The sequence below is a fragment of the Hippocampus comes genome, unplaced genomic scaffold (genome assembly GCF_001891065.2).
Source record: "Hippocampus comes isolate QL1 unplaced genomic scaffold, H_comes_QL1_v1.1 scaffold406, whole genome shotgun sequence".
NCBI classification, from domain to species: domain Eukaryota; kingdom Metazoa; phylum Chordata; class Actinopteri; order Syngnathiformes; family Syngnathidae; genus Hippocampus; species Hippocampus comes.
Window position 1 is genome coordinate 117,978 of NW_017805934.1, and position 25,792 is coordinate 143,769.

The 25,792-nt window shown below is 46.8% G+C and overlaps 1 protein-coding gene and 1 long non-coding RNA gene across 3 annotated transcripts in view; both read right to left on the bottom strand.

Annotated features, from left to right (window-relative positions):
* Positions 1–14,375, bottom strand: part of dcc (DCC netrin 1 receptor) — a 119,879-nt gene extending 105,504 nt beyond the window's left edge. Inside the window, exon 1 of one of the 2 annotated variants that reach the window (XM_019890416.1) lies at positions 13,700–14,375. In XM_019890416.1, coding sequence (XP_019745975.1) covers positions 13,700–13,814 — 115 coding nt within the window. In that variant the 5' untranslated portion in view covers positions 13,815–14,375. The remainder of the gene's footprint in view (positions 1–13,699) is intronic. The other variant, XM_019890417.1, reaches the window with a different exon arrangement.
* Positions 14,376–23,713: 9,338 nt separating this feature from the next.
* Positions 23,714–25,362, bottom strand: LOC109528109 (uncharacterized). The gene is made up of 2 exons (XR_002170647.1): positions 25,264–25,362; positions 23,714–24,282 (listed from the first exon to the last, which is right to left on the bottom strand). It is a non-coding gene; the product is annotated as an uncharacterized LOC109528109 (long non-coding RNA).
* Positions 25,363–25,792: the final 430 nt, after the last annotated feature.

A 25,792-nucleotide genomic window follows, 5' to 3' on the forward strand; every position in this document is an offset into this window, starting at 1 on the left:
TGACTTCACTTCACATCTTTATGACTGACACTTCAAACATTTCAGCTCCGGGAGTAAAAAGAAGTCTATAATCATCATTCGAGTCTTTTTGCACCGCCGTGCTCCAATAATATACCGTACAGGTTCATTCTTAGCGATGCTATCGGAGGAAGCGCAGTCTCCCCCGTGTCTCCGAAGGACGCGTGACGTCATGGTGAAAAGGTCGACGGACTTGACTTATCACGTCGAACCGGTATCCACTGAAATCTAAAGGTGTGTGCTTCCTCGTGCACCGTGCTCACTCATCTTTGTGTATTTACGTGGCACTCGCTTTCCCTGAGATCAATGCGTCTTGTCAGGCGGCAGTTGATAGATTATTGATTGCAATCAGGCCGTCTTCTGTGTGTGCAGACGGAGTCTAATTCCTCCGTCAATCTGCCCGCATTCTCATTTTCTCTGTCTCGCACTCGTAACACACAAAATACTGTGATATCATGAATGTCATAAAACATTGAATTGATGGTTCTATTTGTTTTACGTCAGAGACAACTGACTACCTGCTATATTAGTTACCCGTCAGTTTTAAGGACATAACCGCGATGAGGTGTCTGCTAGGCTACATAAAAATCCCCCACGAGTCTCTTTGGGCTAGAGAAGAAGTGTTTCATGGGTGGGCCTGTTGCTAGGGGTTCCTTCACCTCTGAGCCCTTTCATTCTCTGTCTCGCTGAATCTATTAGAGTCAATCTGCGATATCTGTTACCATCTCATCAACACTCTGCATTTGCATAAACACGCATAATTAAGTGAAGCAGCCAAGAGGCATGGGTGTGATTACAGATAAAGAGTTTATTTGTGTATCCATAGCTTGATCCAATCAGAGTAGAGTTGACAAATTGTGGTTTGAGGTAATAAAAAACATGCGCACGCACACACACACACACACACACACACACACACACACACACACACACACACACACACACACACACACACACACACACGCACAGGTCCACTCTCGTTCCAACTCATCCATTGTAACGATGAATGAAGATTGATAATCTGGTGAGAGAGGGCGAGTGAAATAGATCAAAACTTGCCAGTCTTTTTAATGTGTGTGTGTGCGTGTGTGCGCGTATGTGTGTGTGCAAAATATCAATGCTGATCACGGTTGACTGGTACTTTCCATTTAACTGCTTTGTTTTGGTTCCTTCCCTCTGCCAACTCAGCGTGCCAAATAAGAAGCAAAACCTGCAGCCCGAACGCGACTGCGGCCATGCGACTGTTGAGCAGCTGAAATGCATCCAGGAACACGCGCACGGTAACGGGGGGCTGTCGCGGTAATAAGCATCTAAGTTAATGAAATGGTGTCTCGACAGTGATCAATGAAGACGCAGGACACACGGGACTGAACATTGATTTAGGAAATCCCAACTGGTCTTGATCTTTAATTTTATTTTGTGAGTTTGAATCTACCGACAGTGGGTTGCACTTATTTACCAACCGTTAGGAAGTAAACAAACAATCATTCGAAGAGCAGCGAATGTAAATTTGTTAGATGCAAATATGTAAGATTAGACTCCTTAACCTTGTCATGGATAGGCATTTATTTGTTGGTCTTGTTGCGGGCCGCTGACAAATGGATGGTGGGCCGTAAAGGACCTCGGGCCATAGTTTGGACACCAACTGTTCTACAACGTTGTAGCCACGACCTTTGATATGTACGCACCTTAAAAGGCGTGCTTGGCCTTTTGGATAATGAGTTTATGAGCGCATACAGGTGACTTTGTGTGTCCCATCGGCGGGTCGGCTAAGAATGGACTGTACTTGTGTTGACGGAATTTTGTTACCGTTGTTCAATAAAGCGTATGAAAGTGCACTCGCAGCTTTTTCCACCCTCCGTTTATCCTAATCAACTGCTATGGATTACAATTCGTTCTAACTAGCAGCGCTAGGCTATATCCAATTAGCTAACAATGTTTCCCAGCCCATACATATGCAATGATTGAACTTATTTAACAGCTGTACTTTGAAATGGGACATTACACTTAAGCTACTTTGATTACGCGTGAAATGATCCCAAACTTTGGACGGTCTCTGTCGTTTTACATGCTTTCCTCCCGGTTTGTGCTGATTGCAGTCGGCAGTAACATTACCGATGGAATATTCATCACATCAAAAATCCTGCCCATCTAGTGAATAATCCATGCTAGAAGTACTATTAAAAAAAAATACACTGAACCTGCAAAAAGTCAACCACGGGTTAGTGAGGGATGACTGCGAATGACAACTCACTAACGAGCCAGTCCAGGAGTAAAAATTAACAATCATAACAAAAAGTGTTTGGAATCGACAACTTAAATAAATCACAAAACGACCTTGATTTTCTTGATGTTCCCTCTCCTTCCTCTCCTCTGTCGCTTTTAGTCACATTTAAATGTTACAACTTAAAACGACCTTTTGATTTTCTTGATGTTCCCTCTCCTCTCCTCTGTCGCTTTTAGTCACATTTAAATGTTCAATTGTATTGGCCCTTTGTGTACCTGTGTGTGTGTGTGTGTGTGTGTGTATGTGTGTGTGTGTGTGTGTGTATGCATCAAGAGACATCCTGACTTTCATGTCACACATTAGCATCAGCAATGACAACGGAATCGCCATTAGCATGTGCGCAAATATTAACCCCCCCCCCCCCCCCCCCCCCCCCCCACCCCCCCATGGCTTCTCAAGTGTCCTTCAGGAGCGAATCTCCTACTCTCTTTAATGCAGCGACTGTGAATTTGATCAACTTGATTTGCATAGCCAACAAAGTGTTCGCAACCAAAGCGCGACCCATTCGCCGTAACGCCAAGTTTTATTTTTCCAATTGGCGGGTTCTTGGGGGAGGAGAGGGGGGGCTCGCGCACTCAGCATGACGTCACCACGCGATCGCTCGCGTCATAAATAAACACGTACAGGAAAAAAAAAGAAAAAATACAACACAACAATAATAGAAGTGCTTTGGTGAAATTAATCGTGTGTTGTAACCTGTTACACTAGCATTAAATGTGCTACTACTCGCTAAATGCAACACGCCTTTCAGACACGCTGTAAAGCCGTTGGTCAAAATCGAGAAGCAATTGGACGCAAATGAATCGCCCGCGAAAATTCAAATTCAAATTCAATGTCCACAACAAAGGGAACGTGTGGATTCTTTGTCCAAGTTTCATTTCTTCTGCCAGTCAACGTCCAACCTTTCCAAACCGCAGGTGCAGATGGCCACGAGACCCTCCAGAGGATTTAAGGGCTTGGCACACTTACTGCGCCGAGTAACCTGCTGTCCTGCTGAGCTTTGTGAGGATCGAAACCCCCCCCCTGCTGCTCTCCTTGGAGTTCCACCAACCCTCAACAAACATCGTACAACGTTTGGCGTGCGGAGAAACGCGCTTTTGCACCGAGAAACACGCAAAGGAGCCATAGCTGGAAAATATAGCATGCCATAGTCTGCTGTACAACAAGATTGTCAGATATCATGAAGGCAAATGTGGAACATATGTCAAGTGCAGATGGTTCGAGAATCTCCAAAGGGATCAAGGGTCAGACTGTGCAGTCTGATGAGAGTCTGCTATCCTGCCGGGTTTTTTAAATCGAGTACCTCCCCATCCCCCCCCCCACCCCCCCCCCCCCCCCCCCACCACTCCCCATTTCCAATCCCCAAAGTACAATTCACTCCTTCATCCTATATTCCTGAAAATCCGTGAAAACACAAACACACAAACACACACACATACACAGAAGAACACGCGTCGACACTGGACGCATCTCACGCACAGAGCAACAAACTTATTCTGCACACACATGCTGGCCAGAAGCTTACGCCGCACGTGTGCGCACGCTTATTCATATTAAAATTCCCTAATTAAATTATGATTTACACGAGATTAGAATGTTACGGAGGTTTAAGAGCATTTTTAGAAAGCTGCCATCCCGCCCCTATTGTAATACACAAGCGCGCACACACGCACACACACACACACACACACACACACACACACACACACACACACACACACACACGCGCACACGAGCTGGCAACTAATCCCACCATCCGCACACCCTCATGCGCGCACGGGCAAACAAAGTGAAGTCAGCAGTTAATCCTTCGCACGCGCGCGCGTGCACGCACACACACTCAATAGGTAGCGGTGTTAAGGAAGGCGTGGCAGCGCATATAAAAAAAAACTGAACAGATGTTTCTGGTGCAGTTACCTCCCACGTTTGCATACCGTGTGTGCGTGTGTGTGTGTGTGTGCGTGTGTGTGCGTGTGTGTGTGTGTGTGTGTGTGTGTGTGTGTGTGTGTGTGTGTGTGTTCCTGTAATCTTGGAAAAGACGCGTTGAAAATGAGAGTTTCCTCTTTTGTGTTCCAATAGTGAGCAAAGCTCCTTAGCCTGAGTCTGGATTGAAAGCCTTCTGAAATTTGTGTTTCTGTCAAACAAGTTTGGCTGCATGTGGTTGGATGTAAATATACAGACGACGTAACATAGAAACGGACAATATTTGAGAGCAATTTTAGCCGCAATTAACCCTTCTGTCGTCAAAACTCAATTCGCTCCAAAGACACGGCCATGCCAGCCGCATTGTTTGTAGTTCGGAATCTTTTTGGGGAGTATACGGCGCGTGTTAGCAGTTTGGCATTTGTGAGGTGACACAGCTCATTACTGGAGCGCACGGTGTAATTTGAAGGGGAGACAGCAATGTTTGGAGATGTTTGGAAGCATTTCTAATGCTATTGAAGGTGATGGAGATCTAGGTGGGCGGGGGAGGGAGAAAGAGAAACTAAGTAGTCTTCTTCCCTCCACCAAATAAATGACTTTCAGTGAAAATAAAGCTTGTGTTTTAGTCCCTCGAATAATCAGCGCAGTGGTCCTCTTTTGTCGCAAGAAGCCCATCTGCTAAGCTGGCGCTGACCTCCTCCTCGGCTTTTTCTTCTGTCCCGCAACATCTGCCATGACCCCCTGACTGTGTGTGACTAACAGCACTGTATGAAGTCGGTGTGTGCGCGCGCGTGTCGGCCAGATGGGATCATGGGTGTTGATTGTCATGGAGATGAGGGCAAGCATTTTTAACACACACACACACACACACACACACACACACAAAAACACACACACACACACACACACACACACACACACACACACACACACACGCAAACTGCGGCTTGTCTCATTTATCCTTCAGATTTGATCTGGACACATTTCACTGCGCAAGGCTCCTCATACAGAAGATAAACATTTCGTTCGTCGGAATTCAGACATTTCCATGCATATGAGTTCAAAACGTGTGCAATTACAATGGCTTGCCCACACGACTGTTGTTCTGACACCAAATCTTGTCACCCAGAGAGCCGTGTTGCGAGGATACTTCGACTCAAGCTTTGAGTTTTGCCCCGAGACGGGTGTACCACCTGAGCTATGCCACCCGATACACTTCTGCGGCTCGTCCCGTCTGCGAATCCCAATTTGGGTGGGAAAAGCACATTCTCAGTCAAGGCCACCTGAAAGTTCCCTCCGAGTCGCCAATCGGAGCTCCAATTAAAACCAAAAGCAACCACAACAACGCAGCTTCCGAGGCCGGAATGAGGAGGAAGGCAGTTGCTGTTGGCGACTGCCGAGAAACAATCTTTAAAACTCGTTTCAGATCAAAGGAAAGAGACGAACAGACATCCCCAAGAGCTCGCAGTACTCATTAAACCCCAAAAAAATTCCAGCCTTGCTCGGAAGAAAAGCAAGAAGCGCACTGGAGTTTTGTGCAAGTCCGAGGTTGCCTGCTAAGTTATTTAAAATGTTTGGTAGCCAACATCATGTTTGTGATGTTCGCTAATCCTCAGTATCCGCGGTTCAGGTCCAAGAGGGGCACTCTTCTGCCCTTGTCGCGTCCCGACAAACAGATCATTCCTTCGATGACCACGCCCGTCGATTCATCACTGATTTTCGGCGAGTTTCATGAATTCAAGTTGCGGGATTTGAAAGTGGCTCCGGCATCCTTGCATTTCTATGAATGAAAAAGTTTGGACACCCCGATCGACATCCTCGCATCCCGTCTATACAAAAAGAAGACGACTCCCAAACGACTCGGATGGCGTTCCGAGTGGCGTCGCCGTCAACGGAAATAATCAGCCCCGTGATTTCAGCGCCGCGTCATCCTGCAACCGCGGTGTGTCACCTCCCGTCGCCGATGCCGTTTGATGTCGGCGCTCCGGGCGGCAAATTAACATCATGACCGGACGCTCCATGCAGGAAACATGGCGATGCGGCTGCCGGCATCCCTCCGCTGCGCCCGCGTGACTGCAGCCGCTTAAGCCGTTGTGACATTTCTCTGAAGTTTGCTTCCCGTGAAACAAACGGAGACATGAAAGTTTTCCGGGTCGCTGACCATGTTCCTCTTTTAAACACAGTGACCGGTTCTCCAAGGGGGTCACGCTCCCCGTGACGTGCGCCGGATCGTGATGAGGAGTGACGGGATCGCGCTGATTGACGCGGTGATGTCACCGCGGCTCATTCGAATCTCCGCAGAGGGTCAAAGAAATTGCCGTGCGCGGAGTCGCCTTGAAGCGCTTGTGGTACGTACGGCTCGTGTTTACGGACGGAATCGGCAGCCAAAAACAAATAAATGACGTCATCGTAAAGCGTCCAAACGGCACCGCTTATTGTCGACGTTTACTCCGCCCCCCCCAGTTGAAAGCCAGCGTACGACAAAAATATTTTATCTTCGGAATCGATCTCCTTCATATGATAAATCCACGACAGAGATGAGATATGCAATAAAATTCACCCGCCATTCCATTTTAATTAGAGAGCAGATCAATTTGAAAAGATCGTCTCGGAAGAGAAACACCAACGCAAAATCCGACTTTACTGTATTGACTCGAGGCTGTCGGATGGGCAACAAGTCCCGCATGGCAGTTTTTAATTTATTATTATTTTTTTTTATGGAGCTGGGGAGTTGCTGGTGTTTACAGCTTCCAAAATTGCCTTTAAAGCGGCAATAAAACGGCCCCGTGAGCCATTTGCGAGCACTTCTTACAAACGTGCTTCGTTGTTGTTCTTGTTCAAGAAGTTAGCCACAACACTTCCGTGAGGTTGCTAGTTGGTCGGATTTCTATTTGTGGGGCGATTAGCGGTAATTTTGTGTTATTTCACAATGCAGCTAATTTACTTTTAGAGTATAATACTGTTTTGTTTTTTTTTTTGACTGACAGGCACCGCGGTGATCAACCGGTTAGCACGTCGGCCTCGCAGTGCGGGAGGTGTAGGGTTCGCTTGCGGCGCCGGCGACGACATGTGTTCGCCATTAGAATGGCCGAAAAGGAAGTCGACCCAATGGGGGGCCTCCCGATATGCGGGGGGGGGGGCGACACACGCATGTGTATTGAGATGAATCACTGCTCTGAAGTTCAAATCTTTTTTTTTGTTTGTGGTGATACGTTCGATCACCCAAAAGTAAATCATCCGAACACGGGTTGCATCGCGGGGAAGGTTTTTTTTCATCCGACAAGAGATAAGTGTGGAAGAGCGCGCCGGCAGATGATGTGTGCGTGAAACACCAAGAAAGAGGGAGCCTGTGTGTGCTGCATGCGGGACGCATCGCTAATCTTTATAAGTGGCTATAAATCCAAACTGCTGTGCTGGGCGGCGCTCATGGTGGGTGGGTGAGGGGGGAAGGGGGAAAAAAGGGGGGTGGACGGTGAAACCCTGCTCTCTTGCATGACGCCACCGCTTGCAAAATGAATATTTATAAGGCAAAAAGCGCTTGCGGTTGTTGAGATTCATCTCATCGGGTAGCGGCACCGCACAAGAAGTAAAAGGTCCCAAGGGCTTGACGCTTTTCTGGATTTCAGCCAAACTACGGTGGCCTAAGGTGTCATTCCGCGACCTCGGAGATGGATCGCGCTGTCATCAGCTCACTTTTTGTTTGAGTGGTCAAGCCCGGATGGCCTCCGCTTGCAAGTAGCTGAGACGGAAGAGATCTGAGATGAATTCACCCGATGCGGCATCCGCTGCTTTCTTGAGAAACAGTTGGCAAACGTGACCATTTTTTTTTTCGACTTTTCCTTGGACTTCAGAGCACGGGCTTGAGGTACAAGTGCTGTACGGTTGCAATGAACTCCATCCGACATACTTTGCCGGAAACAGGAGGTGGCATGAAGTGAGCAATTGGTTTGTTGACACTCATGAAACAGCAAATGGAAAATGTCCTCATTTGTGTGTTCTTGTAAACCAAAAATGTCAGCCAAGCGTGAGGTTTGTACTTCATACTCACCCTCTCCGCGGAAACCCAAAATACATGTTTTCTTTGTTTCGGCGCAGAAAACAAAAATCACTTGAGCCAGGGGGGTGGGAATAATTCATATAAAAGCCTGTCGAGCTACTAATGAGAAGGAATTAAAGGTGCTGTGGCGCTTCTCCGGCAGGCGATGCAGGTTTTCCGTCATGAATAATGGATGAGTGTCAGAGCCAAGTCGCTGATGTTAAATATAGACAGCTGAGAGCGCAAAGCGCAAATGAAACGTTAATGCTTCGCAAAATTCATCTTTGACGTAAATTACTCACAAGTGGGTGTCCCCCCCCCCCACCCACCCCATTCATTGAGCCGTAAGAATAATAAAGAGACGAGATGAAGTTCATTTGAAGATATACAGTCCATACTCGCACATACATCAGAAGTGTGTCGTTTTCGGGATGTTGTTTTGCACAACGCACAGCGTGTCGGCACGACAACCGTCAATCAGGCGGCTCCCTCGCCAAAGCATTTACAGGTTTTGGAAATGGGCGCAAACGCGAGGCGACCCGCATTATTGGGCGCCCCCCCGTCCATTTGGGAGAAAATTGAAGTGCGCCTTACGCTCGTGAAAATACGCTGAATGTCAAGCAATACCCACCAAAGATAACGACAGATGAGAGGACCAAACACTCCCCCGGCCGGCACTTGTACCTGCTCGCTGTCTGTGGAGGGGAGAGTCAAAATGGAGGGAAGTAACTTCAGACAAAGATCTTTCCACTTCCTGTCCATATATTTCCACCGTCCGTTGGGTCGGATGCCCCCCTTCTTGATTACAGACGAACGCGTCGACATTATGAGCGGTGATCGTTGAAATGGCGCAAAAGTTGAAAACACTTCTCAGATGAGTTGAACGCTGCAAAAGTTGGACTATTTTTAAAATTGACTACATTACTCCCCAAAGTTGAAACAATTGTCATCGGCCTGTCACCCCGCCAGTGCACCTGCGTACCTGAATGGCACGCCCCCCCCCCCCCCACACACCGCCTTCCCCCTCGTGAGTTGATCTCTGCCGCATCGTTTGTCAGGAGACCTCATTTCAGCCAGAATCAAAGGATTTAACTCGGCGTCTGTGTTTTGTCTCTCCCTTTGGCTTTTCTGCGACATTTTTATTTATTTATTTTTTTGTTCTGAAAACTTGGCAAGGAGAAGAGAAAAGGAGTGCGAGAACAGAAGACGTGTTCCAATTTCCGTTGACTTGATAGCACTCCGTCTCAGGCGGAAGTGGGACGGAACAGCTTCTGGCTGGCAGAAAATGGAACGTGTGGTGAGGAGCACGCATTGGCCCTGATGTTGCAGGGAGTCAATAAACTAACACGGATTCATAATAACTTATGAAATGCAATTCGTGGTCAAAGGCTCCTTCAATAAAAACTTTCACGATTGCCTCAAACTGATTCATACAAATACAAGGAAAGTGCTTTTGGTAGATTGTCTCTTTGTTGTAGCAATGTTTATTTGTATTTTTTTTCCCCTCATTTTAAAATGTTTGTAAGCAACATGCATTTGTGGGATGAACAGCAGAGCTGACTACGTGGGTTGTCCATAAATATATAGATTTATATAAATAATATAAATGTTGATCATCAAAGTTCACGTTCACTGTAAATGAAAGAGATTTTTTTTTTTTTTTAAGGGACAAAACAGCCCGTCTAGCAAATTGAATTCTTTTTTTTTTTTTTTTTTTTAAGGGACAAAACAGCCCCTGTCTAGCAATTTCAAACAGAGTGTATAATTTGTCTCACTTTGGTTTTTTTTTTTTTTGTTCTCTTGCATTTATTTGATCGCTGACTAATGAACGAAGCTGTGCAGCGCTCATAATCGCACTCAAATTAAAATCCTAAGGTAGTAAATGACTTTGTGTCCACCAGCAGAGTGAAGGACTGAATTAAACTCAGCTGAGCATCAGCTACGATGTCATTTCGGCTTTAGAATACGATTCATCTCTCTCGCTCTCGTCTGGTGCTGATTACATCGCCGCTCTTTTTCATTTGGCCCAGCAATCAACCTCCCGGCCCTCAGTGGCCCCGCACGTCATTTGTTACAGCGGCCCGCTCGGCGGCAGCTCACGCGGTGTGGAAAGACTCCAAAGTCTCTCCGTCTCTCTCTGAGCCACACGTCGAGTGCATCGACGGGTAGCTGGGTGGGGGCGAGGCATTGGCATCTCTTAAGTTTGCGAAGCCTGCCGCGTCCCCGACGGCTCATCGTTGACATGATGACGGCGCGGGACGTTTCGCTTGAAGATGATTCTTGATTCGATTGCACTTTGGCTGCTTCACAGTTTGATGATGTTTTTTCGCGGCGGCGTTTGTAGTTTTCTGACTCCAGCGATCACCCTTAATGAAGCATTATTGTCTGCTAAGTAAGAGTTATTAGACCGCTCCCGTGTTCAGAAATGAAAATGCAATTGTGTTCAAAGTCCGGGGGGAGGGGGGGGTGAACGGCGAAATGTTTTATGACGGCGTGCCAGTCGAGGCCTGAAGAAAAAAGGCAAAATGGTCATTTTGGGGGCTTCTGGTCAAACTGTTGGGACGGGAAGGGACTGCACACAAATAAATGTCATCTGCGCGTGTGCAACAGTGTGGCCTATTTATTTATTTTTTTTGTTGTCTATCGGGTATGTTTTTATTAATTCATGAACTTAATGATCTGCTGTCGATCACTGTCGAAGTTACCTGGCAACAAGGGGAATACCGGCATGTATTTTTTTTTAGTATTTCAAGCACCGTGCAAGACCCTCTGCGGGTCCAGGGGAGGCTTGAGTGCGCAAGCGCGTGTGCATAAGGGTTCATCTCGTGAAGGTGATGGTACAGACAGGCTCTTTGCTCCGCCGAGTTCGCAGTGCCCTCGTCAAGTTTAATGATGAATTGGGAAGGCTCAGCTCACTGGGAGGAGGAGGGATGGGGAGTGGAGATGATCAGATTGTTCTGTCTCTGCTCGGAGTGCTGCTACGGTACCAAACTGAAAGCAAACTGGTCTGCGCAGAGCTACCAACCTAGAAAAATTCACATCCTGAACAACCATCGGTCCTAAAATCGGACTCAGCACAACATCCTCCGTATTGGAGTGATGATCAAATGTTTGGATGAAATCAGAAGCTCAAACAAGCTAGATCCCCCCCCAAAAAGTCGACAAAGCCACTCAAATTTCAATGAGTAAGCAACAAGTAGGAGCCACAACAACAACAACAACAACAACATGAAGCCCACTTTCGGGACAGATGTACCCAGGACAACTGTATTGCTGAAGAAAGGCAGGAATCAAGTGTGGAACGGACTGAGATGTGATTTGTTGATGCCTCTGAAGGGGTTCTGTTTCTGGGAGAGAGGAATGAAAAGCAGATGAACTCATAGGTGAAGGGATACGCCCGCTGGGTTCACGACGGATCCAAAAAGTGAAACCCGGACAGGTCCCCGAATGCTGGAAGGCGCGCCCATTGCTCCGTATCGAGCAACTGGAGGATGTGCGACGCTCCCGGTTCACTCCGCTGATCTCGGTCCGTATTCGCCAGGCAGCGTACTGAACCTCCGGTTGTTCTGTTGCCGCGTTGTCATTATTTGAACCACGCGTTCAATTTCCTCCCATGGCAACGTGACGGCCATCAAATCATTGCGGGCGTCTCGTGCGTGAGGCATTTGAGTATTTTGAAAGTGGAAAGGTGCCAAGTGAACGCCGGCTGGTTGCCACGATCATTCCTCCTCCCCGGTTTCAGATGACTGAATGCACTCGGATAACCGTGACAAATTTGCAGAGCGGATGCGTTCGCAGGATAGCAACATCAACAAAGCGTTGTGACGCGATGACGTATGCTGCAGCCTATAAATCATGACCTGTAACTGCATTTCAACATGTCTTTGGTGCACGGCGGCATGTGTGAGGACATATTATGAATGAGGGAGAGACGGCGTCTACCGATGTCCAGCTCATACACATCAGTGCAGTCAGACTAGAATATGCAGCAGAGGATTTCACAGTCGAGCCGCAGAAGGAACATCACCCCAGGTACACACACACGCACACGCACACACACACGCTGACAGAAAGAAGTGCAGCGATAAGCTCTGTGCGTGCGTGCGTGTGTGTGTGTGTGTGTGTACCCTCCCGACCACTAATTAACTTATTTAAAGTGCTGGCGCATAATTAATTGACAGCAGAAGACTCTCAACGTGGCACTCTCATCCATTTGCCGACTACCCGATATGATTAAGAACAAGCGTGGAATGATTGATGAGTTTAGTCTGCAGAATCAACAAGAATGTAGACGAGATGACAAATCCATTTACATGTTAATGTCGTACTTTAAAACTATAAATCCCGTGATGTGTTATGATGGCGAAAGGCAGAGTCAGTGTACTCGGGGGTGTTCATATTCAGCCTCGGAAAACAGATGGGACGACATTGACAACAGCAGTTTAGACCGAGTAGACAAGAAGGGCCTCGGGTTGGATTCCCCTCACCAGCTTGACGGCATCGGCGGCGGTGAGAAAGGAGAAACTTTTGCTTGTAACGACAGAATTTTTTTTTTTTCTTTTTAGTTGAAAATGGCTTTCCTTAACGACTATCCCACATCACAGAGCGCCCAAAGGTAGAATCTAGCACAGGTAGCTCGGATTTTAGTGCCGTTAGTGATAAAAACTCAGAACTTGCATCATTCTCATTAAAATCCAAACCTGAGCCCTGTCTTTCTCCAAAACACAACTCCGCTGCAACTTCCATTGAAAATCTTAAAAAGGATAACTATCGGCAACAGCAAGTGAGCAAAAACAGCTCCGAAGAGTTCTTGAAAATCCTGAGCATCGTGCGTTGCGGCAGGTCGATCGTGTTGATAACTGTTGATTTTCAATCTGTGAAAAACAAAACTCGGCACTCGAAGCCCGTTTCGGGCAGGGGTGTCACGGCAGCTGGGGGTGAATCGCAGGGAAAAATGAGATGTGCAAACAGACGTTTCATTCACACATTTGGGCTGGACAATTTGAAAGAATCATCAAGAGCTTCTCCAAAACAATTCCGGCGAAAACCGTGAGTAGGCTAAGTGAGTCAAAAAATGAATCCTGAATAAAACTCTGGTAACATGCACTTGAATGTGGTTAGAACCCAATGAAGGGGCTAAAAATAGTCTCAAATTGGATGACGCTGCACCCTCTGCAGAATCCAATCAAAGCCTGGCTCATGGTCAGGATCAGTAAAGGTCCACTCGAATGCGAAACGCTTCATTCTGAATCTGGCCTTTGGTCTAAAAGAGTGAACCCAAAAAGTGGGTGGCGGGTCCACTCATCATTGGAACATTGCCAGCGCCGAGATTCATTTGCTTTGGAGCATTCACTGTCTCGCGCATATCCTTATTTCTTCCGCACCCCCAACCCCTCTCATTCCCCGCACCCCCCCCCCCCACCAGCACCACTCACCGTGTGCAGAGTTGTGAGCGGCTAATAGACAGCAGAGCAACAGCAGGTTGAGTGCCCTCGTCTTCCTCAGCATCTCGCAAACATCTCCGTAACATCCAAACAAAAGCAGTTCCATGGTGTCCCGAGCCAGTCCGTCTGAGCCCCGATGAACAGCAGGGACACCCGAACCTCAAATTCCGCAATCTCGAAAATCCTCCACGGGATCTAATTGCCACTTGAACATAGGAACGTGCCAAAGGGAAACACGGGACGTTGAGTTGGGCGGGTGGGGAGCAGAGCGAGAGAGAGAGAGGACGGAAAGAACTCCCTCGTCTCCTCCGAAACGAACCCACAACCGGTCGGGCTGGGCTCCCCGAAAACAAAATAGCAATCCCGAGCAGATGTGGAGCTCTCGAATTTCCTCTCGTTTGGAAAGAAAGCGATAAGTTCCGGCAAACTATGACGGCCGAGTCTCCATGCCTCCTTCCTGCGCGAGGCGGCGGGCTCCCACTTCAGTCGTGGTGGAAAAAAAGGGGTTTCAAATCCACGGTGCCTACCCGGAGGTCTGCTCCGTCTGCCGGGTAGGACGGATGGAGAACGCGTCAAGTGGAGGGAGGGTGTCCGACACACGCTCTCTCGCGCTCGCTCTCTCTCTCTCTCTCTGATTGCCAAAGAGGAGGGTGTTGGGGTGGCGGAGGCGGGGTATAGAGAGACCTAGAACCGACACGCAGCCATTGATCCACCGTGGGTGGAGGTAAAGCCTGGAGTTGAAGCAAAGAGGCAACCCGGCGGGAGCGAAGCAGCTGGAAGCCCAAGCCGCCGAGAAGGTGCAAGAGCGGGGGGGGGGGTGAAGATTAGCTGAACTCTCCTGCCCTCTCTGGTCACAGCGGGAATTTAAAACACTTTTCAGCCAGCCGCATGGGACCACAGTCACGTGACGAAAAATCCCCGAATGGGAAGATTTGCAACATGATTTTGTTCCCACGTTGACAAGACAACATAAAAAGGGCACATATGACAAAAAAAAAAAAAAAAAAAATGTTCATGTTGAATATGGATTACATTTCCCAAACACCCCCAAATCGGAAATATTTTTAATTTTTTTTTTTTTATGTCGACTGTGGTTCTTACGAGTCCAATTTAACACCTCAACAAAGCACATAAAACATGACTTTGACATGTCCTCACAAAACAGGTGCCTTGACATTTGGCACAAGCAGTTGAAATGCGTGAGAACGCCCCCAGGTAGCAAATCCATCATCAACTCGCACAAAGCGATGCACGATGCCGCAAACACCTTGGCGAATCGGCGCTCCTGTCACACATCGTTTGGCCTTTCACTGGCAGGATAACCGCTAACGTCTACGTGTGTGCGTCTGTTGTGTGTGGGCGGATGAATCATTCAAGTGACAGCAAAACTGGAAGAGGATGTTGACCTCTGGAGTCCAGACGCAACGTATGATTGGAAGCAGAGATGCTAAAACGCACGCTGGCTTCAATAAGGTAGCATGACTTAGCATAGTGGGCCGCTGAAAAATGGATGGCGGGCCACAGTTTGTAGTTTGGTTCCAGACGATTTTATTTTGTGCGAGCACAATTCAACAAAACACTTTTTTTTTCCCTCCCAGTGTCCTCTTGAAATTGTGTGCGTGACATTTTTCTTTGGTGGCGTGCCGCGAGCTTTTTGTCATGTAAAATGGCTGCCTTCGACCAATAAATATTGCGAAGCACCGTGTCGGATGATGTTCGGGCCATAATATCGAGATTATGTCAGCATGTTTGCGCCTCGCCCTTTATCTAACGTTGCCCGTGTTGCAGAATTTCTTTATCCGGGGGGGAGACAATGCCTTTGGGACAAAGGATTTTCATCCTCAGACGGAAGAAAGACCGCCCCGAGGACTTGTAAACCACAATGAGCATCAACATTTTGCTTTGTTTGACTCTGGTGTCTGCTGCCGGGTCAGCGTTCCAAATGAGAAACGGACCTGAACTGTCTTACCTGGATAAATAAAGAAATCCAAACCATTTCAGAAAGAAAATAGCTCGGGGGAATAAGTCCGCGACAATGTGTAGAAAAAAAGCAATCATTCCATTTGATTTCATTTTATCGTCAATTCCTCTCGACTCCATATACTGTTTTGTGTATGTGTGTGTGCGCGCGTGTTAAAAATAAAGATTGACTGCCTCAGATATGCCGCCGTTGCCATGACAGAGAATGCTTCAGTTCAATCCACGTCATGCACGTTTTCATCTCGGAACGGATATTAATGTCTAAGGGGAAATTAAACAGGTGCGTCGTGTGTGTGTCTGCGCTTTGTGTTGGAGTCGAGCGAGCATCTGCGGCGGCGGCGGCATCGTTTTGTAGGGGAAATACCGGTCCTGCCCCACCAACATGAAACAGACGATGACAGCGAATTGGTGCGCCTCTTTTATGAAGCGCCCCGGTGGATCTGGCCGTTGTTTTATTTGGTCGAGCGCTGACCCTCACAAATGCCCACCGGGGCTGTGTTGACGCACTGCGAAGGCGGAGAGCCCGGCGGGCGGGAGCGGAGCCGCCGGCCTCGCTCTTATCGGGACGCAATAGCACGAGAGCAAAGCTCTTTAAGGCGTTTGCGTCGGCAGAAGCAGCATTTCCCCAACAGAATTTCAGAAGCTCAAAGCGACAAGAGGTTTCTGGGTAAAAAAAAAAAAAAAAAAGCCAGACAAATTGGCTTACATGAGCTGGATGAGTAAAGCAAATTGTTAGAGAGGAAAATCCCCGTTACAAAACCTGAAAAATGCAGCTTGAACACGATTGACTGGAAAAAAAAGGTTCCAACTCACGATTGCGCCCTGGTGAACACAAGCGCTGTGACTTGATGCATATTCCATGATGTCATCTCACGTGGCCTTTCGCCTATTTTAAATGATCGTTTTTTTGTTTTCTGCCGCTTAGCTACGCTATGAAAATAATTCATGAGACAGAAGCAAATTGACACCGCGGGGCAAACAAGGGGATCAAAGACCTCTCAAGAAGAAGAGAAGAAAAAAAAAACGATGGCGTTGCATTTGAAAATATGCAAACAATGAAAAATACACGAAAGACGCATCTGAAGACGCGCCTACCGCGTCAAATACAACATCAAACAAGAGCATCCATAAAGAGGCATCGGAGGCGCCCGCAGATCAAACACATAGCGGGAGTTCCCGATTTTCAGTCTGGCCGCCATTAACGCGACAATGTTAACGGGTGCCTCGCCCCTCCTCCTCCTCAGTATTCCGGTGGCAGCGGCAGAGAGCGCTGCCAGCCTCTATCGATCAGACGTTTAGCTGAATGTTCTCATCGAACAGCCGGCTGCTGCGGACGAGACGCACGTGGCCGGACTGAGAAGCAGCGGCGAGCTCACACCGACACGCAGACACGGACAAGGAAAGGAAGAAGCCGTGAAGGGAAATAAAGGGAGGCGTCGGCTCGGAAGGCTGGACCCAAAATTGCTGACCAAACGCAACATTGTTACAATACAATCATGAAATAGCCCTTGACCGTACACATGATGCACATCACCGCCATTTCAAGACTTAGGATGTATCTGATATCCTAAGCCTTGAGACGGTTTTGTTTCGTTGATGAATTTCCATCGCGTTCTATGTCGCTTGGCTGAATGGAATCGCTCACCTGTAGCAACCAACATAGTCAGTGTAATGTTGGGAGATAAGCCGGCCCTGTTTTTGTGCTCAGCGCAAATTTAGCGCAAAGTGCAGTCGAACTATATACATTTTTTTTATTCATTCCAACACTGGGCAGAAAACGAGGCCAGGAATAATTAAAAAAAGCTTTGCCTGGTTGGTGCGGTAAACGTTTTTTTTTCCCCCTCCTCCCCCCCAACGTGAGTTTAAAACATCAGCTCACTATATGTGATATTACGTGATGTCACTCACGCCGAAGAAGCGCCCGACTGTCTCTCCATCACGAACCCCGCATGCCTTGAGCATCAACGTCAGAGACATATCTCCGTTCATCCCGGTTGCCTTCGGCGTTCCATCGGGATTGCTCATCGGGCATAATCAGCAACGTGCACATCAAGTGCAATATAGCAGCCGTGCAGACGCGGCGACCGATCGACAGTTAGGTGGAGCGTATTAATCAGTGGGGGACAGTCAGGCGGGCAGAGTGATGGAGAGCAAGCTAATAGACAAGCTCCCTTCAGCGCCTGTGCTTTTGTGCGGGTGCGTGTGACCCTCAGGTCAAATCTATAATGGAAGATCCTCTCCTCCATCTCACTGCTTTGCCCTTTCCTCTGCTACCGATCCGATACGCCGCCCTTCTTTCCTGTGCACGTCCCATATGGTGATGCGGAGGAAGAAGAAATCAAGCGGGGGTTTTGCTTACAACATCTCTGCTATTTATCGCAGGTGAGAACCGGAAATTTTGGGAGAGATTTTAGGAAGCATCGTGGCAGTTGACGTGCTTGATTGGCTCACGCGGGCCAGACAGAATGATGTGGCGGGCCAGATTTGGCCCCCACGCTTTGAGTTGGACACCGGTGGCATGTACAATTGGAAAGGTCGCGCTAATGAAGGGCCCGGCGAGTATTTTCATTTCTTCGAAAATGTCGCAAGACTTGTGAAGCAAAAAATAGTCCATTCTTATTTATCTGACCAATTCTCGACATTTGCTTTGCTTTCAACCAAAGGCACAAAATAATGAACAAGCCTTGTTTCACACCCGAATTACCGAAAGGCTTGGTTTGCGCCGACCTGGTTGCGAAACATCATTGGTGAGAAAGCTCTAACCTGCGAGTGTGATGTCAAATTAATGTGAGGGAACTCTCGAGAGAGAGAGAGTCGCAGCTTTTGAAGCCGTCGGAAGCGGAGATCCAATTAGTCTCCCTCCACTGGCGTTACGCCGGACTCTTTACGCATAGCCGAGCTCTCGCCACCATCCCTCTCGCATGGAACAAACAAAATGATCTCCGAATTAATTAGCGAAACCCTTCATAACCTCATGTGTGGGGGGGGGTGGGGGGGGGAAGCATCAGTGCAACATGCAAATGATGACATACGTCCCAAATCACCTTTCAGGAGACCCTAAAAAAACGCCATGAAATGGACCAAATGTTGACATGGGAGGTTTTGGTCTAATCCAGCGATCGATACCAGAACTTTTAACAAGTCTCAGAGTCTCGGATTTGGTATTGATGTATTTTGTGAAATGACCAAATGTGGAACGCGGCCGTTGCCGTTGTTCTGTAGCGGGTAGAGTCATGAAATATTGTGCAGTGGAATCCACCTTTCGCCCCGATAACATCGCTCACTGCTTTTGATCGGTGGCGATAGTGAACACCGTCTTCCCTTCGTCCTCGGAGATCCTGAAAGAAAGCAAGGTCAAACTTGCTCTCCTCTGCCTTTTGAGTACATGTGGCATGGATGCCTGTTGTTTCGCGACAAAAGCGATGGAGGGTCTCTCACGTTGTCATGCCGGCCGGCAGCGCCACGTGTACATCTGTCTTCGGCTGTGAATCCTCCAGCACGCGTCAGGTGGGAGAGGTCTTTTGCCCTCTCTCTCCACGATTCAATCCAGGCGAGATTTATGGTCATGGCCAATAGGCAATTTTGGACCCTTTTGTCGGTGCCTGCATTTTAATAAATCTTCGAGAGTCGTTCAAGTTCATCTTTTCTATCTATTAAGAATTGCGTGGCGTGCGCACGCACGTGATAAAATGCGGACGTGCCCGGGTGCACATTCACACACCAGAAACTGCAAGTCACAGAATGCGCGAGGATGTGGCTGGCATTGTCATGTCGCCGTCTCTTGCATCCCCCAGCCCCCCCCCCTTTTTTTTTTTTTTTTTTGCAGTAACGGTTTTTAAAAAGGGTGCAAAATCGACAGACTATGACTATATATTGAATATATGCCATCTAAAAGGACAAAAATACTGTATATACATTAGTCGTCGTTGCAGTCAGGGCCAAAGTTAGAGCAGCCGCCTTGAAGGGGACATATGATGGAAAATTGGCTTTTTAATGGCTTGGACACAAAGAGCTGGGTCTTCAGAGTGCCTGCTCGACTGTTAAATTAAACAACCAAGTCAATCTTCTGCGATCTGCCTATTTCTAAACCCGTCTTCTCCGAGCGAGCTGTGCTGCCCCACTCCTGCAGGCTTATTTGCCCCAAATCAAGCCTGCGCAATTTCTCCTCCCGTGACACGATGGGCCAGGCTGGACCAAGAGCCAAAAGCACTTTCAAGCCGCGGAGTTACGCGAGAACCATTAAAAGCCGAGTTTTTACAAAGGCGGTTAACCGTTAGCGAGCCACACCCGTCATTTTTCTAAACGGAGTCTCCTTGAGGCGATCCGCCGAACACGCGGGTGCGCCCGATTGCTGCACCATCGGTGTGGAAAGGAGTGGTTGACTTCCTTTCATGGTAACATATGCCGCCGTCGTTAATCGATGCCCCAATAGTTAAATAAGGTGACATTGGGAAAGTGACGAGTCATTGCCGGTGTGGGAATTTCAACAACTGCAAGTGTTATTGATCGCTCACACATAACAAGAGTAAAAGAAATGACCTAAACCACCGATCACCGAGCAGACATAAAGACATCGCTACAGATGGGAATCGTGGGGCAAACAAAGCAAATTGATATCCTGCTATCAGGCCCTAAAACGTGTCAAATTTGAATCACGCCTGCTTAAATTCTCAGATCAATGATGTTCTATTCCAAAGCAACAAATGATAGTGTGATAGTGTTGTTGATCTTGCAAGTAAAAGGAGTCTGAAATCCTCCCCGGAGTGTAAACGCCGCTGTCATTGGGAGTCATCTGTCTTCCACACATGGTCGATCATCCGTTTTGTCTGAGTGCGTGTGCGCGTGTGTGTGTCTTGAATTGTGGATGAGCTCAACAATAGAATGACTCTGCAAAGTGTAGTCATTTACACTCCAGGTTCCCGGTACATCGACGCCTCAGTGGCGGTACGGTCGGAATATTTCCCATAAGACAGTCAAGCGTGGGCGAAGACGACTGCCATGACGTCGACTTGCAATGAGATCATTACAGACTATCGATACAGACAAACGGCCATTCGTTGAAATTCACGCAACATGAGGAGGCTTCAATTAACTTCCCAAAAATGTTTTGGGAACGCAAGGGGAAACAGGAGCAGCCTGAGCTACAAGCACGATGAGCTCATGCAAAGACCGCCCATGAATGACGGAGCCGAGATTCAAATCTTGAACCTCAGAACTGTACGAACGATGTGCTTAACCATCGTGTGTCCTTACAATACATTTTTTGCACTGTTCGAATCAACGTTTCTGTTTCTGGCATTAAAAAAAAAAAAAATCCATTTTTTTTGTATCATCCCCCCTTCCAATTATAAGCACGTCACTGTCTTGTGACTTAAAGCAAGATATTCAAATCCTCCTTGGCACAAAATGCAAATGCCACATTGAATGTGGGATAAAAGCGACACTTTGATGGTCAAACAGAGCAGCTTAAGCAGTCGCACCCGAGGTTGACGCCACGTATTCTGGGGTCAGGTTGTCCATTACAGTGTCAAAGTTCTGCAGGTGGCCTGCTGACCCTGAAGATTCTGCTGCTTCAGAGATACCGGCCCTGAAATTAACAACTCGCCCGTGTCTCTTCCATCTCCTTCACCCGACCGCCTCCTCTTCTTATCCACCCCCCACCCGCCCATCTCTATCTTTCATCATCACCTCCTTCAGTTCATTGATTTCTTCTTTTTTATTTTGAAAATCAAATCTTCTTTTTGGCCTCCTCTTTTCATGCAGACATATCACAATATGCTAAACGGCACTCCATTGCCTCGTCAATCAGGGCAACGATTACGGTAATGGAAACGGTATTCCATATCTCTTGCGTTGTGAAAAATCTGAAATCTGCGTTGAACACGAAGGGAGACATTGTTCCACAAGTTTAGTTGTGGCGTATTAGTCGATCGTATCGTCGTTTATTCACGTTTGGGTATCGCACTTGATTCTATTCCAAGTGCTGAAGGAGCGATGGGGTTGTCCTTCGATGTCACTGTGGGTGGGCGGGGTGAGCGGGGTGGCAGCTGAATTTCACAGCCTGGTGGTAAAAGCTGTTTTTGAGTGTCATGGCTCCAGATTTTATCGTCCTGTAGCATCTTCCAGAGGGAAAGTGAGCGTCTGGTACGGGAGTGGTCCTTCATAATTCCACAGGAGTCTGTCTGTGTAAATGTCTCGGGAGCAGGTGGGGGTGTCGATCCAATCACCCACTCTGTTGCTCTCACGACCCACTGTAGGTTTCTCCTGTCTTTCACAGTTGGCTACAGATAGGCTGAAATTGCTTTGCCTGCACTGATTGATTGTTTGTCATTTCATAAACAAAATCAACATTTTTTTTTCCCCCTTCATTTTCCCCTACACCCCTCGCGATCGACTTTGGACCTGTCTGCAGGCTATTGGGCGATCGCGATCGACGTATTGTGCAACCCTTTATGGATGAAGCTTGTATGCCTGTCCCAATATTAGATTTTAGTTTAGACAGATATGAGATTGTCTTTCGTGGAAGTCTGTATGGATGTAAGGCTTTGTGGATGTCTATCAAACAGCTGGTTGCTGGGTGGTCTCAATTTCTGGTATGACTTCATCTATCAATCAATTCTACGCGGTCGTCAGACTTCTTAAAGTTACGGGTCCCAAACATTTGGAATCCTGGAAAACAAAAAGATTTTGACCGTGCCTAAATGCCACTCTCTCTCGAGCCCAAATGTGGTCTCTGAAAATGCCTTATGCCATTTTATCATGAACAAAAATCGGTTTTCCTTCATTTACAACTTCTCATTTTCCATAATTATTTCTGCAGCAAATAAATGAACAAACATTGATAATTCACGAAGTACTTAATCAAGACATTCACAACTTGGTATTATGACACATTTTGTACCAATTAACATCACACTTCTGAAAAATAATCATATTTGGGAGCCTTTGACGCAGTCAGCAGTGCTACCAACGGTCTCCAATCAGGTGCCGTGAGCAACGAGCAGTTAATTGAGCGTCATTGAGCTCACAGTTCGCAAAAATATAGTGACTCTAAATCGATCACATTCACGTTACAAAGTGTTTAATTAGTTAAACGGTGCTGTTGAAGTACTTTTCTAAACATGACTAACCTGAAAAAAAGAGGCAAGGCGCAGAAGGGCTGAAGACACGAACCAATCTCTTTCGATCCCGAGTTTCCTGTGAAGGGAGGGGGAGTGAGTTCCCTCACTTAACTAGGAACCCGGGCGCAACAACACGCCAGAACAAACGTTCCGTTCTTGATATTTCTCCCAACATTTCTCAAAATGATTTTGAAAAATTGACATTCGCTCAGAAAATAAATTCTGGGTTCAAAAAGGCTCCCATCAACAACATATTTGCGACCACATATTTTTGAGAGTCACATTAACAATCAAATGAATCTGTCAACATACCAATAGGTAGACTGCTGTCCCGAGCACTGCCAAGTTTCAATCATGATTAATCAAGATGGTGCTGTAGTTGGCAGCCGTCTGCGAGAGCTCTTCAAGAATTGCACTTTTGTTGTTGTTTTTATTTATTTTTGTCACACGGTGTTTGTTTTGTCCTTCGTGTGGACCCGTTGTGGACTCTTTTCAGCGTTTCGGCCACAACATTGTCTGCAGCATGGATGTACCAGGGACTGATTTTGATGGGGCCAAAGTTGGTGCTATTTTACCGTTGATCACGGGGCACTGCCACATCAGATATGGCAGACTCACTCACGACCAGAAAAAGAAGAGTACTCAAATTTAGATATGAGAAAAAAAAAATGGAAGTGAGATTGCCTTGGCTTCAGAATAAATTATTGCATTTATGGATTGTTTTTGTACTGTGGGTGGCAGGGGAAGATTTTGGGAGATTCCCGAACGGCCGCTCCATTCCAGGCCGCAACTGGTCCGTATCAGGACCATTCCAACCCGATGAATAGGTTTTGTCGCATGTCAGCAACTATCTGCGATGCCCTCCACCCCAAAATCAAGTGAATGCATCACCGGACAAAAAGCATTTGCGAATATAATCATTTATTTCCACCAGTCCGAAAAATGTACATGACTGTTCTGTCAAGATATAAAATTTGCATTAAATAAGTTTTCTTTTTCATATTCATGGCAATTCATTATTGAATGAAAAACCCTGATTTTATCTGAACACAATTCAGACATCACAAATCATCAGAGAGCACAGGAAGAGTTAGGCAGTTAGCAAAGGCCGTCCAGCAGTTTGCAACCTGATTTCATCTGAGGGTGATGCTCATTCGAAAACAAAAACAAAAACAACAACTTTAAAAGTCTAAAACGGACACACAATAAGAGCTTATTTAAAAGTTCATGGAACGTTTTGATCATTGATGACTTCAGAGGCTTGCTCTTTTTTTCCTATTTCAGCAGAGCACTCTGTTGCTACAATTGTTGCTTTTACTGGTGTTGCGGCACCCTTTGTTTTCCCGCGAATTGGAAGCTTCCCTAACGTTAGAGCCGGTGTGACGTCACCCAGGGGAAGGACTTGTCTGAAGAGGAACGTTACAACCATTTGGTTGGTTTGTTGTTTCGGTCCAGATGAAGAAGATGGTAAACCTGAGGCTGGTGAACGGAACATCGTCTGCAGCATGGATGTACCAGGGACTGATTTTGATGGGGCCAAAGTTGGTGCTATTTTACCGTTGATCACGGGGCCCTGCCACATCAGATATGGCAGACTCGCTCACGACCAGAAAAAGAAGAGTACTCAAATTTGGATATGAGAAAAAAAAATGGAAGTGAGATTGCCTTGGCTTCAGAATAAAATATTGCATTTATGGATTGTTTTTGTACTGTGGGTGGCAGGGGAAGATTTTGGGAGATTCCCGAACGGCCGCTCCATTCCAGGCCGCAACTGGTCCGTATCAGGACCATTCCAACCCGATGAATAGGTTTTGTCGCATGTCAGCAACTATCTGCGATGCCCTCCACCCCAAAATCAAGTGAATGCATCACCGGACAAAAAGCATTTGCGAATATAATCATTTATTTCCACCAGTCCGAAAAATGTACATGACTGTTCTGTCAAGATATAAAATTTGCATTAAATAAGTTTTCTTTTTCATATTCATGGCAATTCATTATTGAATGAAAAACCCTGATTTTATCTGAACACAATTCAGACATCACAAATCATCAGAGAGCACAGGAAGAGTTAGGCAGTTAGCAAAGGCCGTCCAGCAGTTTGCAACCTGATTTCATCTGAGGGTGATGCTCATTCGAAAACAAAAACAAAAACAACAACTTTAAAAGTCTAAAACGGACACACAATAAGAGCTTATTTAAAAGTTCATGGAACGTTTTGATCATTGATGACTTCAGAGGCTTGCTCTTTTTTTCCTATTTCAGCAGAGCACTCTGTTGCTACAATTGTTGCTTTTACTGGTGTTGCGGCACCCTTTGTTTTCCCGCGAATTGGAAGCTTCCCTAACGTTAGAGCCGGTGTGACGTCACCCAGGGGAAGGACTTGTCTGAAGAGGAACGTTACAACCATTTGGTTGGTTTGTTGTTTCGGTCCAGATGAAGAAGATGGTAAACCTGAGGCTGGTGAACGGAGGAACTGCAGACAGAGGCACAGAATGCAATTATCGTCAGTGCGTGCAGTATAATCAACCGAGTTCAAATTACACACACACACACACACACACACACACACACACACACACACACACACACACACACACACACACACAAAAAAGGAGCCTTCATCACACACTTTTATATTTTCATGAATTGTAGAAAACATCATTTGGAGGTTAATTGGAAAAAATAAAATCATCATACTGGTATGGATCCATCCATAATTGAATCCCATCGCATCCATTGTAATGTGAATTCCGATCATCGTAACTTGTATGAACTTATTACCGTGCGACAAGTCGTGTAAACCAAGCAGAGGGAGCCCCCAACGGCTGAAATTCAAATGACTCTCAATGCATTATTTCCCCGACCTTTGCAGGTTTTCAAGAACAACACACTTGTACCATTCCAGGCAGCGGTGGAGTCGAATGAGTCAGCCTACTTTACACGTTCATACATATTGCACTCCAAACCACTCCAGAAACAT